At 38.8% G+C, this 17,084-nt stretch overlaps 1 protein-coding gene across 1 annotated transcript; it reads left to right on the top strand.

Moving 5' to 3' along the window:
* Nucleotides 1-3,630: 3,630 nt before the first annotated feature.
* LOC113451564 (mas-related G protein-coupled receptor member H-like) lies at nucleotides 3,631-4,554 on the top strand. The gene has a single exon (XM_026722943.2). The coding sequence runs from the start codon at nucleotides 3,631-3,633 to the stop codon at nucleotides 4,552-4,554; it is 924 nt and encodes a 307-aa protein (XP_026578728.2).
* The last annotated feature ends 12,530 nt before the right edge of the window (nucleotides 4,555-17,084 follow it).

Below are 17,084 nucleotides of genomic sequence, written 5' to 3' on the forward strand. Positions count from 1 at the left end.
GCGAGATTCAGTGCTTTAGATACAGTAAACCCAATACATCTGGAGAACTTCTAATCTTCAAACAATACAAGTTTCTGAATTCCAGCCTTCACCTAACAAGTCAAAAAAAAGTGGAAAATGAAATCCCAAAACTGGAGGAGTTTAGGTCATATGGCCAGAAATTATTTTCTCTGAAGTGTAATGAGAGAGTAATTAATGAAGAAGTTGTGGTATATTCCAGAAATTAAAATAAGCATAACACATAAAATGTCTGTGGAGTAGTAAATTTAGCTGCTTGGTGGCATTAACCTTTTAAATCTACAAGATTCTTGGAAAAGCATATATAGTGGAAAGAAACCAAATGATTATGTTTAGCTCCCAGCTGCAAGCCACGAGGAGGATCATGGTAATCTCCTCTTGAGTAGACCTCACTTTTCCATGATCCTCTCCTCCCTGCGTGCCCTAGGATGGAGAGGGGATGGGCCTGGATCCTCCTCTGACTGCTCAGCTGACCTCTGCCCTTCCCCAGCCTCCTCCACCACCTCTGGAGCCATACTTCCACTCCCTGTTGGCTATTCCTCCTCTTCCTCAGAGTCAGTCTCCACCAGGGGCATGACAGCATCTCTGGATGCATGTTTTAGAACTTTCTTCCCTTTACTCATGCTCAAAGCACCATGACACAAACCTAGCACAATTACAATATTGGGGAACAATTGATCATGTATCACAAGGCAATATTAGATGTAACAATGGTATTCTTCTTCTTCTTCTTCTTCTTTTTCTTCAGCGTTTGTCTCGCGCTCGGGCGAGGTCCGCTAATGTCCTTGAGTACTGCTTCCACACCTCTCTGTCTGCCACGCGTGTCGGATCTGCCTTCGCGATCTCTAGATCGGCCTTGATCGTGTCCATCCAGCGTTGTTTAGGTCTACCACGCGGTCTCGCTCCTCCGACAGTCACCTTCATTACAGATTTGATGATGGATTCTTCCTTGGCGCGGCTCACGTGGCCGAACCATCGTAGCCGGGACTGCCTCATGACCGTGGGGATGGGCACGACGTTGAACCGTCTACGCACTTCTTCGTTCCTGGCGCGATCGAGTAGGGTGAGGCCTACCGACCATCGGAGCATTCGCATCTCCATTATCTGGAGTCTGCTTTCGACTTCTTTGGTCGTCGGCCAGCACTCTGCGCCAGTAGCGGCCACGGGCGCACCACAGAGTTATAGATTTTCGCCTTCAGGCGCATCGGCATCTTCTTGTCACAGAGGACGCCCGTGACGGACTTCCATTTGCCCCACGCTGCATTGATCCTGGCTGCCACCTCAGTTTGTAATAGGCCTTCTTCCCCAAGAGTAGTTCCCAGGTACTTGAAGGTGGAGGCGCGCGGTAGCTCCTGCCCGTTCACGTGGATGGAGCCTGTCATTTCATTGTCAGTGGTTGGAGCCTGTCATTTCATTGTCAGTGGTTGGAGCCTGTCATTTCATTGTCAGTGATGTAACAATGGTATGATGGCAAGATAGCAGCTTGATACATAATTTTACAATCCAGCATTCACCACAAAGTTGTTTCTCATATCAATTGCTCACAAGTCCCCAAGCTATCTTGTACCAAATACATAACAAAAGTAAAAACATAACAAAAATATAAATCTGTAATCATACTAGTACCACATATCTTTTTGTTTGATTGTTTGCTTCTATTATGTTTTTACATTTTATTATATTTACACCACAGAGAGTTTTGGAGGTTGGAGCAGCAACTAGTGATGAGGTCTGGGGAGATTATATTTTGGGGGGATACAGTTTTATTGGTCAGCGTTAGGGAGTTCTCATTTCCTCATGGACCTGGTATTATGAGAATGGTGGAAATGTGAGAGAGAGAATTGATAATTCTTGGAAACCTAATACATGGAATAGGGTTAGTGGTTATAGGGCAATTTAGACAATAAACATTGCATTCTTACCTTTACTTATAATTAAATATAAGATGCAATTGAAATAAGACAGTTTTAAACTCAAGCACTGTTTCCTGGGATTTAAACATTCTCTTTACGTGAATGAATTGAGACAAATGTTTTGGAGATAATCTCTTATGACCTACAAAGAAAAAGGACCTCCACAGATTTAGGCAGAAAGAACTTCAATTAGTAACAAATGTCCATCAAGCTAAGTGGATGTATTTGCTCTACTGATTCTGTCACTTTTTATTTTATTTTATATGGGACAAGAATATTGGCAAGGGTTCAATGAATAGATCTCTAGAGTCAGACTGCCTCAGTTAGTGCTAGAGACTGAGAAGAAAAATGTGCAGAGATTCAAAGGAGTGCTTTATTACAAAGATGTTTTGAACAAAGCATGTTCTAAAAGCTAAACAGTGAAATTAACCCTAACCCTAACCACTTTTTGTGGATAGTAGAAGCATCTACCACCTAGTAGGAGATATTTTTAATTGTTTTCATGAAAATTAGTTTGATGTTTCATTGTGGTGACTTATCCAGAATCATTGGCAGCCATACATTAATACATTATAATTGGTCACATGGCCAAATGTTTAGATTGGGTTGGGCATTTTTGTCCACCGATGCAGCTCTTCCTAAGAACCTGAGATAGCAATAGCAATAGCACTTAGATTTATATACCGCTTTACAGTGCTTTACAGCTCTCTCTAAGCAGCTTACAGTCAAAATATTGCCCTCAACAACTTGGATTTTCATTTTACCCACATTGGAAGGATTGAAGACTGAGTCAACCTTGAGCCTGGTAAGATTTGAACTTCCAAATTGCAGGCAGCTGGCAGTCAGCAGAAGTAGCCTTCAAGTACTGCACTCTAACTCTAACATGGCTCATAAGGAGATGTTATTGTTTGACAGTGTTAAAGGTATCACTGCAGGATTAAATTGTTCCAAGAAAAGCTGCTTTCTGCATTTATTATTATTATGGTGTTGATCCTTGCACAATCAGCCAGAAGTTCAGACTGTCAAGCCCGAAATTGGCATACATGTAGCCATTTTAGTTAGGCTTAGTATATATTCTTTTTCTTATTTTCTCTGTGGCAGTAATGGGGGGAAAGATTTCGGGCTCTCCACATTCCTAGGGGGGAGAAGTGGAGATAAAGAGAGTTGTTTTGGCTAGGTGATTCTTCTTCCCGTGGGAAATGAGGTGTCCATGCTTATGTCCCTTGAGGTGGGGATTTATGACATCAAGCAATGTTGAATTACTTGCATTAGAGAATGTGACTTTTGGGGATTGTTTCTAACTTTTAATATTGTGGGATAACTCCAGGTTGTGTCAGATCTGGAATTACCACGGACTTTGCCAATTTGATGCTTTCCTAAATAAAAGAATTTGTCTTGGAAGATGGACTTTGTTCTTTTCTTTTTAAATGGATTTCATCACTTGGAAACCTGACACAGACTGGGTTTGGCATTTTTGCCTACGTATCAAGTCCTTACCATGGAGCTGGGGTAGGCAGAGGATGATGATGATGATCAAAAAGTTGTCTCAATCTTTCCACAGAGACAAGATAGTGATGATAATTATTGAAGAATTAACAAACATATTGTTCTTTCTTTTCTTTCTATAGGAACTTCCATTCTGAAACAAGAGATTTTGAAGCATTACAGAAGTCTCTTAATGAATTTCAGCCTGGCAAATATGGATTCTATAGAAATGTGTTTTAACGATAATATTACCAATTTTGTATATAGAACCAACAATTATTTCAACAAGTACCAAAATATGTCTATCTATTCTAAAACAATAGTGTTCTTAATCATATTAATCATCTGCTGTATTGGAGTCCCATTAAATGGAATTGTGATCTGGCTACTTGGCTACCAGATTAAGAGAAACCCTTTCACTGTGTTGATTCTGAATTTAGCTATTGCCGACTTTAGTTTTCTTCTGTTTATGGCTATAAACTGCATTAATTATTTTGCAGATTTTATACCATCAGGAATTCCCTGTGTGCTCTTCATTTCTATTTCTGACATTATGTATATCAATGGTCTGTTACTTCTGGTAGCCATCAGCATTGACCGGTGTGTGGCTGTCCTCTTCCCAATCTGGCATCGCTGTTCCCGGCCAAAACATTTGTCCTCTGCTGTCTGTGCTTTTATCTGGATCTGCTCTTTCCTCCTGGGTGGAATTCCAAACATTGTGGAATATGTATTGGAATCTAATGCCAACTTGTACCCACATTTGCTGATGACTACTGAGATCTGTATTCCATTGATCACAACCTCTACTGTGATTCTTTTAGTCAAAATAGTTCTTAAACCTAAGCAGAAAAAACGGGGAAGACTTTTAGTAATGATCTTAATTACTCTTCTCTGTTTTCTTATTTTAACTGTTCCCTTAGATATCTACCTCTTCATTATTAATGTTCTTGACAAGAATTATTTTTCACAATTTCCTCTGTTGGACCAATATTTTGTACTGGGTGCTTGCTTAAACAGCAGCATTAACCAAGTGATCTATTTTCTGGTTGGGAGAAAAAAACAAACTCAGTCCAGGGAAAGCATCAAGGCCATTTTTCAAAGAGTCTTCAGGGAAGATGAAGTGTCTGAAGCCAGATAGAAGTTTAAAACACATACATAACAAATGTATGGCAGTGTTATCCTTTTAACAGTTTGTGTTGATTTTGCTATAATGCTGACCATTATTCACTTTTTTAAAAAATTGTGTATATTATGAATAAGTTAAATCATGTCTATTTCTTTTTCACATGTTCAGCTTACAGTAGATTTTACTGGGTTACATTGCTCTTGGATTCCATGTAATAGTAGAGTGCACCTGAATGCTTGACTTAATGACGTTTTATTTCTTCCTTAATTTTTGTGGAGTCTTTGTTGTTCTCTGAGCTTAGTTGTACATTGATGATGTCACCTAGTTAGGTAATGAAATGACTGCAATCAAATAACCAGGCTCTGAGAGCACCAAGGATTCCACAATTCAACCTTGATCTACATATATTCGGTTTTACTAGTGTAATGAATTTCGGATGTTTTCTTTAAAGCTGAGATGAGCTCACCGCAAGAGTGGGAGTTGCCTGGCTGGCAACCATAGGAATGTAGTTTGATCACCCCTATATTCAATTTAGTTTTATCCTATAAACAAATTATTGGCACATAACAGTACACTTCAGTGGTGGGATTCAAAAAAATTTACTACCATTTCTGTGGGTGTGGCTTGGTAGGCATGGCGTGGCTTGGTGGGCATGGCTGGTGGGTGTGGCAGGGGAAGGATACTGTAAAATCTCCATTACCATCCCATTCTAGGGGAAGGTTACTGTGAAATCACATTCCCTCCCCATCGCACTAACCTGCTTTCCAGCTCTGTTCTCCTGTGCAGGCCAACAAAAGAACACCCAGCCGATCAGCTGGGACTCAGGAAGAAGAGAATAGATGGGGGCAGGGCCAGTCAGAGGTAGTATTTGCTGGTTCTCCGAACTACTCAAAATTTCTGCTACTGATTCTCCAGAACTGGTCAGAACCTACTGAATACCACCTCTGGCACAATTGGTAGTGAGTCTTTCATGTGAGTGTTTCTTTTAGCAACTCGATAACTTTCCAGATACAGTCAATTGACATTAATAAATATATTAAATAATGGATGGATGGATGGATGGATGGATGGATAGATAGATAGATAGATAGATAGATAGATAGACAGACAGACAGACAGACAGACAGACAGACAGACAACATTTAACTATATTAACACAAAATAGAAAGTTTAGTTGTCAGCTGGCTTGGAGCTTGTAAAGTTTTGTGAAAATTATGTACCATGTGATACATTTGGCCACTGTTGACCAAGCTGTATTAGAAGACTTCTAGCAGTCATAAAATTCTATTTCCCTTTTCTGTTTTCCCTTTTGCAAAGGGTATATGGCCTATGTCCATACTGATACCACAGTACAGATTTTACCTAGACCTCTGTCCAAACTAGAAAAAGTCTTGCTCTACAAAATCTGAATCCAAAGATCTTAATTTGCTCACTGAATAAGTTGAGCATGTCCTCTGCCCTGACGCCTGTCCTCAGCATTTTTTTGTTTTTTCTTTCCTGTTGTGACACAATTGAAAGTTTCATGTTTCAGTCTGTCCTCTAGCAATCTCTTCCTCAAAAATATTTCACACAGAACTAATTCAAAATTTGGTTTTAGAGAAATAGAATCATTTACGGATAATCTGCTCTTTTGATGGAAGGAGAAGAGAATCCAGGAAATGTTCTTTATGTATGTTTGATAGTATGTGCTTTAATTGCACTGGATAACTCAAACCATCTGATGCAAAGACAAAAGAAGAAATGATGACACAAATAGTAAATAGCAATGGTGCTGTGTCCATCATTTCTGGAAAGTATATATATGTGTGTGTGTGTGTCTGTGTCTGTGTCTGTGTCTGTGTGTGTGTGTGTTTTCTGAGGTTCTCGCGGGTATTTGTATGTGGATCTTTGGTTATTTGGGTTTTCTCCCGCGTAAGATTAGAAGTATCTAGGCAACATTTCGATGAAGTCTCATTCATCATCTTCAGACTTGTGTCTTCGGCTCTGTGCTTCTCAGAGTGAGACTTAAGACTGAACTATGCACCCTGACTAAGGTACTGACAGACAGTGGCTTCCACAAAAGCAAAATCACCGACTTGATCCACAAAAACACACTGAGACATAATGGAGACCTAGAAGATGAACAGACCTATGGAACAGCTGTCCTGCCCTACATAAGAGGTACTACAGACAAAATTAATAAGATACTGCACAGACATCACATCAAGACTGCCTTCAAAACAGACAGAAAAATAGCAGCCATCCTTAGAAACCCCAAAGATAAAATTGACTTGGAAAACCAAGGCATATACGAAGTCCCCTGTGCATCATGCCCGGCCACATACATTGGACAGACCAATAGAAGAATAAGTACCCGCCTGGATGAACAAAATGCAGTCAAAATGCCACAAAAATGCAGTCAAAAAGCTGGAACACACTTCCTCACTAGTCCAACACATGGAAGCCACAGGTCATAGCATAAACTTCAATGGCACCAGAACCCTAGCCACTATAGAAAACCCCAGCCACAGAATCATCAGAGAAGCCATAGAGATTGAAAAAAGACCAGAAAGCATGAACAGAAGAGATGACTCCACCAGACTGTCAATCATTTGGAAGCCTGCACTCACAAACAAAAAAATCTCCACGCCACAAGCCAGGCAAACACCTGGGCACAGACAGATCCCCCCTGATACCTCCAGCTCAAACACACCCCAACCAGGCACCCAGACGAAACCTAGCTTCCTAACTAATGATAGCCATCCATTTACCTGGAGCCAAGCTGCACTAAAGGCCTCCAATAAAGTAACACAATGTTGCCAGCCAATCAAGAGACAAAAAGAGCCAAAAAACAGACAGGAGATATTAGAAACACCAATCAAGCAGAACACAGCAAACTCCAAGACCAATAAACACAGACCAAGACTCCCAACCAATCAGGGTGAAGAAAAAAACCATTCTGGCACAGCAATAGGCTGCCCCAAATTCAAATCTGAAACCACTATAAAAGCCGGACTCACAGATGAACACTATACAGAAGCCTGATGATGGCAGATGAGATTCTGCCGAAACGTTGCTACAACTTTAAAAGCACAACTACAATGACGTGGGAAAATACCTGAACAAAGCTGAATGCCATACATGTAAGTACCCGTGAAAACTTAAGAAATATATATATATATATATTCATATTCTTAAGTTTTCACGGGTACTTACATGTATGGCTTTTTTTGTCTTAGTTGGCTGGCAACATTTTGTTCCTGTATTGGAGGCTTTTAGTGCAGCTTGGCTCTGAGTAAATGGATGGCTATCATTTATTAGGAAGCTAGGTTTCATCTGGGTGCCTGTTTGGGATGTGTTTGAGCTGGAGGTATCAGGGGGGATCTGTTTGTGCCCAGGTGTTTACCTGGCTTGTGGTGTGGAGATTTTTTTTGTTTGTGAGTGCAGACTTCCAAATAATTGACAGTCTGGTGGAATATATATATATATTATTGAGTCCCTTGATTTTTAAAAGTATTATTTTGGTAATGATAAATATCTGTTGGCAAAATTGGGAATGTAGGAAGGTATCTTCTGCTAAGACAGACAATTGGATTCACTTACCTCATCACTATAGATATTGACTAGAAGCATTCTAGAGTTTGAAGTAGATGTTACCTTAAAAAGGCAACTAGCTGACATAGTAAAACTTGTCCAAGGGCAACTATCATGGACTTGGTGAAATATAAAATATTCACTTCCTGGAAGAAGAAACAGCTTCACCTGCACAGTTGTTCCCAGTGGACTTCTTTGGTGTCCAAAGATTTTGGCCCAAGTGAATGTCTTGCTAAAAGAAGAAGGGGACATCAGAGGATGAGATGATTAGATAGTGTCATCAATGCAGTGAACTCTGGGAGACATTGGAGGACAGGGAGGCCTGGCATGCTATGGTCCATGGGTCATGAAGAGTTGATCACGACTTAGCAACTGAACAGCAACAATAAATATCATGCTAGCAGTTAATACTTTTCTTACTTTCTACTTTAAAAAAATGTATTTAATAGAAGAAACTTGAAAGAATTGAATGGAAAGCATCATGAGAGATGCTTAGAGGCATTTTTTTAACCTACGTTGACAATTTCTGCTATAGAGGGGCAGATGGAAATAAACTAATAACCATTTTATCCCAATTTTCCAAAATAAAAATGCTTAGACTCCAAAAGAACTTCAGAAAGAAAGATGCTGATTGAAGGATGATCTGAGGAAATTGTGGTTATCTATCTAATTAAGTTATAAGTTTTGTCGAAATAGTCTCATCTTCTGGCAAGATTATGGACAAAAGTTCACGACCTTGCTTCCTCTCCATTAAGAATGTATAGTTTTTCCCAGTATATGCCTGATATTTTTTTAAAAAATCAGTTGTCTTATTTCTTTCAACTTTTCCAAGTATAAATGTCTATGGAGATTCTCAGTCACCCAGGTCATGGTTGTCCTAAAGGTGCTTTTTTTAAAAAGGCGACTGGACTTTCTAGTTTTTCCTAGAAGACATTTTACTTCTTAACCCAGAATCTCCTTCAGCTGTCTTGAAGCTGAAGAAGCTTCTTGGATGAGAGGTGAAACATCTTCAAAGAAGAACCAGAAAGTCCAGTTATCTCTTTAAAAAGTATCTTTGGGTTTGCCAAGTATAATGAGGAAAGGAGGGAAGGGCCTTGATTCTCTTCATTAGCCATAGCTGGGAATGAGAATTTAAAAGAAATGCATGCTAAGTGTGGCGTCTGCTGGGAACAAACATGAGTTTATCTTGTGTGTACTTTGGTTATCTGCATTCCTGGAAAGCTCCCAACTGTATTGAGTTATTGCTGTGCCTTCATATCTGGAATTTCTTCTCCTTCCCTGCCGGACTAATTATTTCATTTTGCCTTGTTTGGACTTATAGTTACAGTTTTTGTTGACCACGTTTTGGACTTGATTTGCTGCAGCCAAAGGCTGTTCCTGGAAGAGTTTTTCTCCAGCCAGAAGGTAACCAGGACACTGGGGGAAAAGTTGGATCTAATAAAGGGACTCCTGTTGATTATCTGACTGTGTTGCCTTTGTGTCAAACCCTGGGTCATCACAACTAGGTAGTAGTTGGATTCATTCCCTCTACTTGCAAACAGTATGTTCTTGTTGCATCACCACTTTGAGAATGCTGGAATGAGCAAGGCCAAAAGGGCAAACTGAATTAGGCGAAATGATTGCTTCAACTCAAACTTTCACCAGTTTTGTAACATTAACTGTTCATGAATGAGGAAGGGAGTTTCCAAGACTTTTCCTGGTGCTCTTCACAAAATGACTTATCTATTAACCCATAAGGTCAACCTAAACTTTCCTTTGATGACCAAAACTGCCAAACTGACACTGTCAATTTTCTTAAGTTCACCTGGAAGGAAAATTTAATAGGGAAAATACATTTTCTATCAATTCATTACTAACGTGTCTTGAGATATCGGGTATCTAACAGTTGTGGAAGATGATCTTATGGATTCTGTCACTATCCACTTCATATCCTTCAAATGAATCTGGCAAAAAATTCAATAGCACTACATAGGATATCAGATGTAGCAGCAAACACAGACATTGAAATATTAAGACCAATTTAATTTATGTACCTTTTCTCATCAGATTATTCCAGAACTAAATAAAGGAAACACCTATGGGACCATGGTTTCAGGATTTATAGTAGTGACAAAAATATAACATCTGGAAGCAATTGTATTGCCATACACATACACTATTGATCACAGCAATGTTTTATTGACTAGGGCAGTTTGGTCTAGTGGTTAAGGCATCAGGACAGAAACCAGGAGACTCTGAGTTCTACTCTTGCCTAAGTATGAAAGCTGGTTGAATGACTTTGGGCCAGTCACTCTCTCTCCTTCATTCAGCTCAACTCAACTTACAAAATTGTTGTTATGGGGAAAATAGAAGAAAGAAGGGCTATTGTGTATGTTTGCTGCCTTGAATTATTTATAAAAAGTAATATCGGTGGGGAAAATAAAACTCATTGATTCATTCATTAATAAACCTCAGTGGGGAATACCTCTATTTTTGTTTGTATTTTCCTTCCTATATAACTTTGGTGTAGTATCACAAAAGTATATTATCACCATTTCCATCTAAGAGGATTGTCCTTATTTGATTTAATCAAGATTATGAAGTAGTTTTCCAAATAGATTTGCAAAGCCACTTATTTCTATCCTAGTTGGGATATGGAAGAGTTTTATTCTAGGTAGTTTTCAAACAGGAAAAAAGAGAAGTGAACTGAATTAATAATAAATGTTATACGATACTGCATCAATATTAGTGTTAAGTTTGTCTTCATTTCGATATGTTGTTCTGCTTCTTCCCATTCAAAGTGATGCTCAGAGATTAATCAATGCATATTTAAATTATCTATGTCTTACTGAGGATATTATTTGTTGTAATATTATATTTTGTAACAATATTCTGCCTTACTTTTAATAAATAATTTAATTGATGAATTATTATAAAATGATATAATTTATTTATCACAATTTTGCAGTGTTTCTGGACTATCTGAGACATTTATATGATTGGAATATCAGTGGGAAAAGCTACTTACTGAGCAATAGTTTTTTAGAGAACCTTTCTATTTTCCATTGTAAGGAATTTCAGTCCAGGAAAAATCCAGGAATCCAAATGATGAGTATGAACTCTGTTTTAATTGTCAAACATATTAAAAAATACATTTGTGGAATTATGATGAACTCACCTTAAAAACATGACAAATTTATTGTTTATTGGTAAACAAATTTATATAACTGCCAAACTCACAGACACTGTAATATTATTTTATTCTATTATATTCTGTTCTGTTCTGAGGAGTTATTATAATGAATGACAATAAATTATCACAACTTTGCAATATTTCTGGACTTTATATGGTTGGAGTATCACTGGTATGAACAATTTACTGAGTAATAGTTCAAACATCTATTGCTTCTCAGCTGCTGGAAGAACCTCTATCAGGGTTTTCTTTCCAATCCTTCTGCAGAGACCAAGACTTCACCATCAATAGCTGATCCCCTCTGTCCCTTGTTGGTTTTTGCATGAAGCTCCTTCTTGTAGTAGGCCTCTCCTTTTCCTTTGGGGCCTTGGATAAAGATCTTGTCTCTCATAGTTTTTACTTTACTTCTCCCAGGGAAGCCACCCATGGACCTTTCATCTCCCTCTCTGACCTGGAACCAACAACTGCCCCACCCCCTCAGTTAACTTCACTTTCCAACTTCTCTTCAGCCATTTTGTTTTTCTCAGTCTTTTTTCTCTCCCCTCCTTCTCTCCAATTTTGGGTCAGACCAGCAACACATTCCCCAACAACTGAGACGCGGATGTTCCTGCAAGATTCAACATCTCTATACCAGGCTGGACTCTTTTCTCAACATCTCTGCATGCCAACCCTAATTAACAGTCAGATCATCTTAGCATTCCTCCATCTTGCCCTTAAAAACCAGAATTAAAAGTCTTTCCCCCATTTTTTACTCCATTTCTTGACTCATACAATAGAAGTATGATGCCAGTGGGTTGGCAGCCCATATGCCATAGTCACTACCATCCATCTTCCTTCATGTATTTGTTTTTAATTGTGTCTTCATCTATTCTTTCTGATTCAGCCACTTCATTGTACCCCTTTCCTATTGGTTTGCAATTATTGTATTCAAACTACATTTATGTAGCACTCATTCATTCTCATCAAATCACCAATTTTATGAAACACAGGTGTTTAATTACCTATTTTCTTTGGTATTTTCCCTGTGATATGCAATTTCTATCATCATAATAATACAGGTATCAGGATGTAAAAAATATTTAATAATATTTAATAAATAAACCAGCAGGATTAGCTGCAAAGATGGTCAGAATATGAATAGGACATTGGAAGGAATTTCACAACTTGGAATAGCTAGCTAGAAAAGCACCCCAGAACAGAATGAAAACCACATATTTCCCATTTCAGTGATGGGATTAATAAACATTTACTACTGTTTCTGTTGGTGTGGCTTGCTTGGCATGGCAGGAGAAGAATATTGTAAAATCCCCATTCCCTCCCCACTGCACTAACCTGCTTTCCAGCTCCATTCTCCTGTGCAGGGCAACAAAAGAAGACCCAGCCAATCAGCTGGGACCTGGGAGACAGAGAATAAATTGAGGCAGGGGGAATCAGAGATGGTATTTGCCGGTTCTCCAAATTACTCAAAATTTCTGCTAATGGTTCTCCAGAACCAGTCAGAACCTGCTGAATACTGAAATGTGTGTCTAATAAACTATGTGATTATACCAATCTAGTTACCAATTGAGTCATTTGCCTTGGAGGAGAATTTTATATGCAAATCATAGATTTGAGCTACACCTGGTTAGTGTTGGGATGAAAGACAAAATTCCATGAAAAGACAATGCAGAAATGGCATTTTTATGCTATCCTGCCCAATGGCAAGAATAAGAAGGTTCTGACCTGGTGAACATATATAAATTCCAGGGATGAAGGACACACTGAGAAGCTGAGAACAGAATTCTGACCAGTTTATGAACTCATGTGAACTATAACATAATCCTTATCCTAGTATGAAATAACAGTGATTGCCTGTCTCCAAATCACAACATGAATTTCCATGGACTCTTCGACCGTCATGGCCATTTCTTAAGCTTTAGGCTGGATAAAAAAACATGCAACAATATTGAAAAAGAGGGATATGAAAATTCAGCTGCACTTTACTTTGCAGATGGATTGAGAAAGTGGAAGTTAGGTAAGTTTGCATAATGCTGCATGAATTTCTCCTCCAACTCCTTCTAGCATTCAGTTTCTTTACTTCACTTTTTACAAAGCACTTCTTTCCAAAAGAATCTGTTCAAAGCTTTATAAGGCAAAGCTTCTGTTTCTGAAGATACCATTCCTATGTAGTTTGCTGATAGCAACCCTTAATGCCAAAACCCTAATAATATGCAAGGGATCTTCCTTTGAGATCAGCCCAAGCAGAATCCTTTGCAGAATTAGCCTGGCTCAAGCCAGAATTGGCAAGGATCAAACTCGGAAAGACACACGAGACAGATCTCCTAGAGTCAACTTTGGGGATTTCCCTGAAATTGTTTTCTCCTGTTGTTTCTTTAGACTTTGCAAAAAATGCTCCTAAAAGGAACTCCCATCAAACACATTCATGGACTCTCATGTGACATCCCAACACCAAGCAAAGAGGAAGAGGCCAACACTAAGAGAAAGTAACACAAGTGTGGTTACCCTATATCCTTAATTATATTTTTTTTAAAAAACAGTCCTTTTTCTGCCAGAAAGCTATTCTTTATTAAAGTATGCATTCTGATGAGGATTGTTTTGGTTTTGCTTTTGAATTTTCCTATGTAAAGCCAAGTTATCAACAATTAAAATGTGTTGTCCTTATGAATTGTTTTCAGATTTGTCCCTTTTTCCAGTTTGTCCTTTTTGCCAAGAAAATATGGTCATTGTAGTAATAAGGGAAAGAACCCTCAGGGTTGAACCATCCCTTCCTATGAGGTCCTTCAGTTCTGAGGTAATGTCTGCCTGGGACAACCATCAACTGAAAATTCAGTTCAGTGGCTGCTGCCATCACCTTCACTGAAAACTGGATTCTTCCTCCACACCAGACCTCTGGGGAACTATGGAGGATGGACACCCACACCTCACTCGGTCTGGCTAAATCCAGAAGGGAACCCAAGAAAAATTATGAGAAGCCAAGAGCTCAGCTGAGCTAAGGTGGGTGCCAGAAAGCCAGGATTGGAACAAAAATCCACTTTACTAAATGTGACAAAAGAAATTAATTTCCACACACAGAATATATAGTTTGAATATGCAGAACATCAACACAATTTTGACAGTAGAAAATGGTAGGAAACACAATTTCCTAATATGCCTGAGGTAACTCCTCATCTGGGATACCACCTAATTCTCTCCCCAAAGATGCTCCAAGGTTTTCCCACCAAAAGTCTGACAATCCCCGCTTTTCCCCCCAGAGGGGTCAGGTGACTCCCTCTGAGCATATCAGGCAGTCTGGTCATTTAAAGGGCCAGCTGCTTCTTGCTACAAGGGGGTAGCCCAATGCACAAAGAATTAAATTCAACAAAGAGTTTGTTGAAGCTTTGGAGATTTGCGTGGGAAAGGAGGAAAAGGTTATATGATCCTGTTTTGAGTGCTTTTCTCCATCCATAATCAGAAGCAGGTTTGTTGGGAATGCCAAAAATAACCTTGCAGAGCAGAGTTTATCAACCACAGCAAGTTTAAGATGTATGGACTTCAACTCCCAGAATTTCTCAGCCAGCATTTTGAGAATTCCCTCAGTTTATTCCTAGAATGAAAATTCTGGGAGTTGGAGTCCACACATCTTAAACCTGTTGATGTTGAAATACCCTGGGTCTGGAAGATTGCTTACTCTCCATTTGCTTCCCACCATCAGAGATCAAACTCTGTATCTTTATTTAAAATATACCTGAGGACCAGTTTGTCCTAATGGTTGAGGTCCTGGCTTAGAAATCAGGTGATGGTGAGTTGTAAGTCCTGCCTTAAACATGAAAACCGGCTGTTGACTTCAGGCTAATCACTTCTTCTCAGCCCAACTCACAAGACTGTCATTGTGAGGAAAATAAAAGGAGGAAGGAGCATTAGATATGCTTGATGCCTTGAGTTACTCATAAAGTAATAAAAGCAGGACAAAAATCTAATAAATAAATATAGCAATAGCATTTAGACCAAGAGTCTGCAAACTTGGCAAGTTTACGACTTGTGGACTTCAACTCCCAGAATTCCTGAGCTAACATTACTGGAGGAGGAATGCTGGGAGTTGAAGTGTTAAAGCTGTCATGTTTGAAGACCCCTGACTTAGCCTTATATATAGCTTCACAGTGCTTTACAATCTTCTCTACACAGTTTACAGAGTCAGCCTATTGCTCGCAACAACCTGGGTCCTCATTTTACCCACCTTGGAAGGATGAAAGGCTGAGACAACCTTGAGCCTGGTGGGATTTGAACTGCCAAGTTGCAGACAGCTAGCAGTCAGCAGAAAAAGCCTGCAGTACTGCAATCTAACCACGATACCACCAAGGCTCAGTCCAATATGCAGTGCTTTGCTAGGTATCTTCCATTTATTTTAGATCCGCTTTGCTAGGTATCTTCTATTTATTTTAGATCCAAAGGTTAATAATGTTTTCATTAGATTTTTCATTATATTTGGGTGGATTGTTACTTGTTTTTTCATTCTAAGAAACTTTTTAGAGCAAGGTTTCTCAACCTCAGCAGATTTAAGATGTGTGGACGTCAACTCCCAGAATTACCCAGCCAGCATTCTGAATTCTGACCACTAGACCAAACTGGCACGTCATGTTCTCAGTTCTGGGGGTGGGGGGGCAGTTGTGACATTTTTGAATGGGTGTGATGTGCTAAAGTCCTGCCTTACTGATCATTGTTATTTTATTATTAAAGAGCACAGAGATAAACTGTTACAACATCTGGGGAAAGTTCTTACTTAGTTCCTGTTTTTTACTGATTTACTGTATGCAAGTCGGATTTTATGAGGTTGAGTAAAAGAGTGACAGGACAATGGAAAAAAAAAAAAAAGCAAAGCAATTCAAAATGAAAAGATGATTGGTGGAAAATAAATGTATTCACTCATTTATAAAATATATATGACACATTTCCATATAATTGTTGGAGTTATAAAGTTGGCTAATGGGGTAACATAAAACTTTATAATTTAAGAAATAAACATTTCCTTCCAGTTAAAAGGTAATTCAGCAAACTGATCCATCTTGTTAAATGTCTCAAATATAGTAGAATGTCAAAGGATTATCCTGAAAGTGTAGTCACCAAACTGGTAGTAACACCGGTTGAATCCCACCCCTGAGTTGGGTGTCTGTAAATATTTTTTGTAGATTTACAATTACTCAACCCTAATTTTGAACACAGCTCATGTCTTGTTAACAAAGAAGGAAAAATATTTTTCTGTTCTTAACTAATCAGGCAAACTATGAGATTAGAATAAAAACAATCACGAGGAAAATGTAAACAGTGCAGTAATCCTAGTATGGGGATATTTTATAATTATAACTGCTATAAAAGAAAATCAGAAGCTTCTCATCCAAGAAGCTGAAGAAGCTTCTTGAGTGAGAAATGAAACGTCTTCAAAGAAAAATCAGAAAGTCCAGTTGCCTCTTGAAAAAAATGCACCTTTGGAACAGAAGTTACTTCTTTCTTATTCTTTTTATCCTTTGTTTTTGCACCTTTGTCTTGAATATTTTCTTCTGACAGCCGTTGGCTGTCAGTACTTTAGTCAGGGTGCATAGTTCCATCTTTATGTGTGTCTTGTCTGCCAGGCGTTTGGTTCTGGCAATTAGTGTTTTGGCCACGGAGTTTATCTGTGCCAGGTGGTGGTGGGATTGGGCATTGAGGTAGCAGTTGGTGTGTGTTTTCTTCTGATATATGGTGTGTCCTAGTGTGCCATCTGTTTTTTTTTTTTTGTAGATTAGTACATCTAGGAATGGTAGTTGTTTGTTTCCGTTTCCATGGT

The sequence above is a fragment of the Pseudonaja textilis genome, chromosome 3 (genome assembly GCF_049901715.1).
Source record: "Pseudonaja textilis isolate UNSWEBS1 chromosome 3, rPseTex1.2, whole genome shotgun sequence".
In the NCBI taxonomy this organism is placed as follows: Eukaryota; Metazoa; Chordata; class Lepidosauria; order Squamata; family Elapidae; genus Pseudonaja; species Pseudonaja textilis.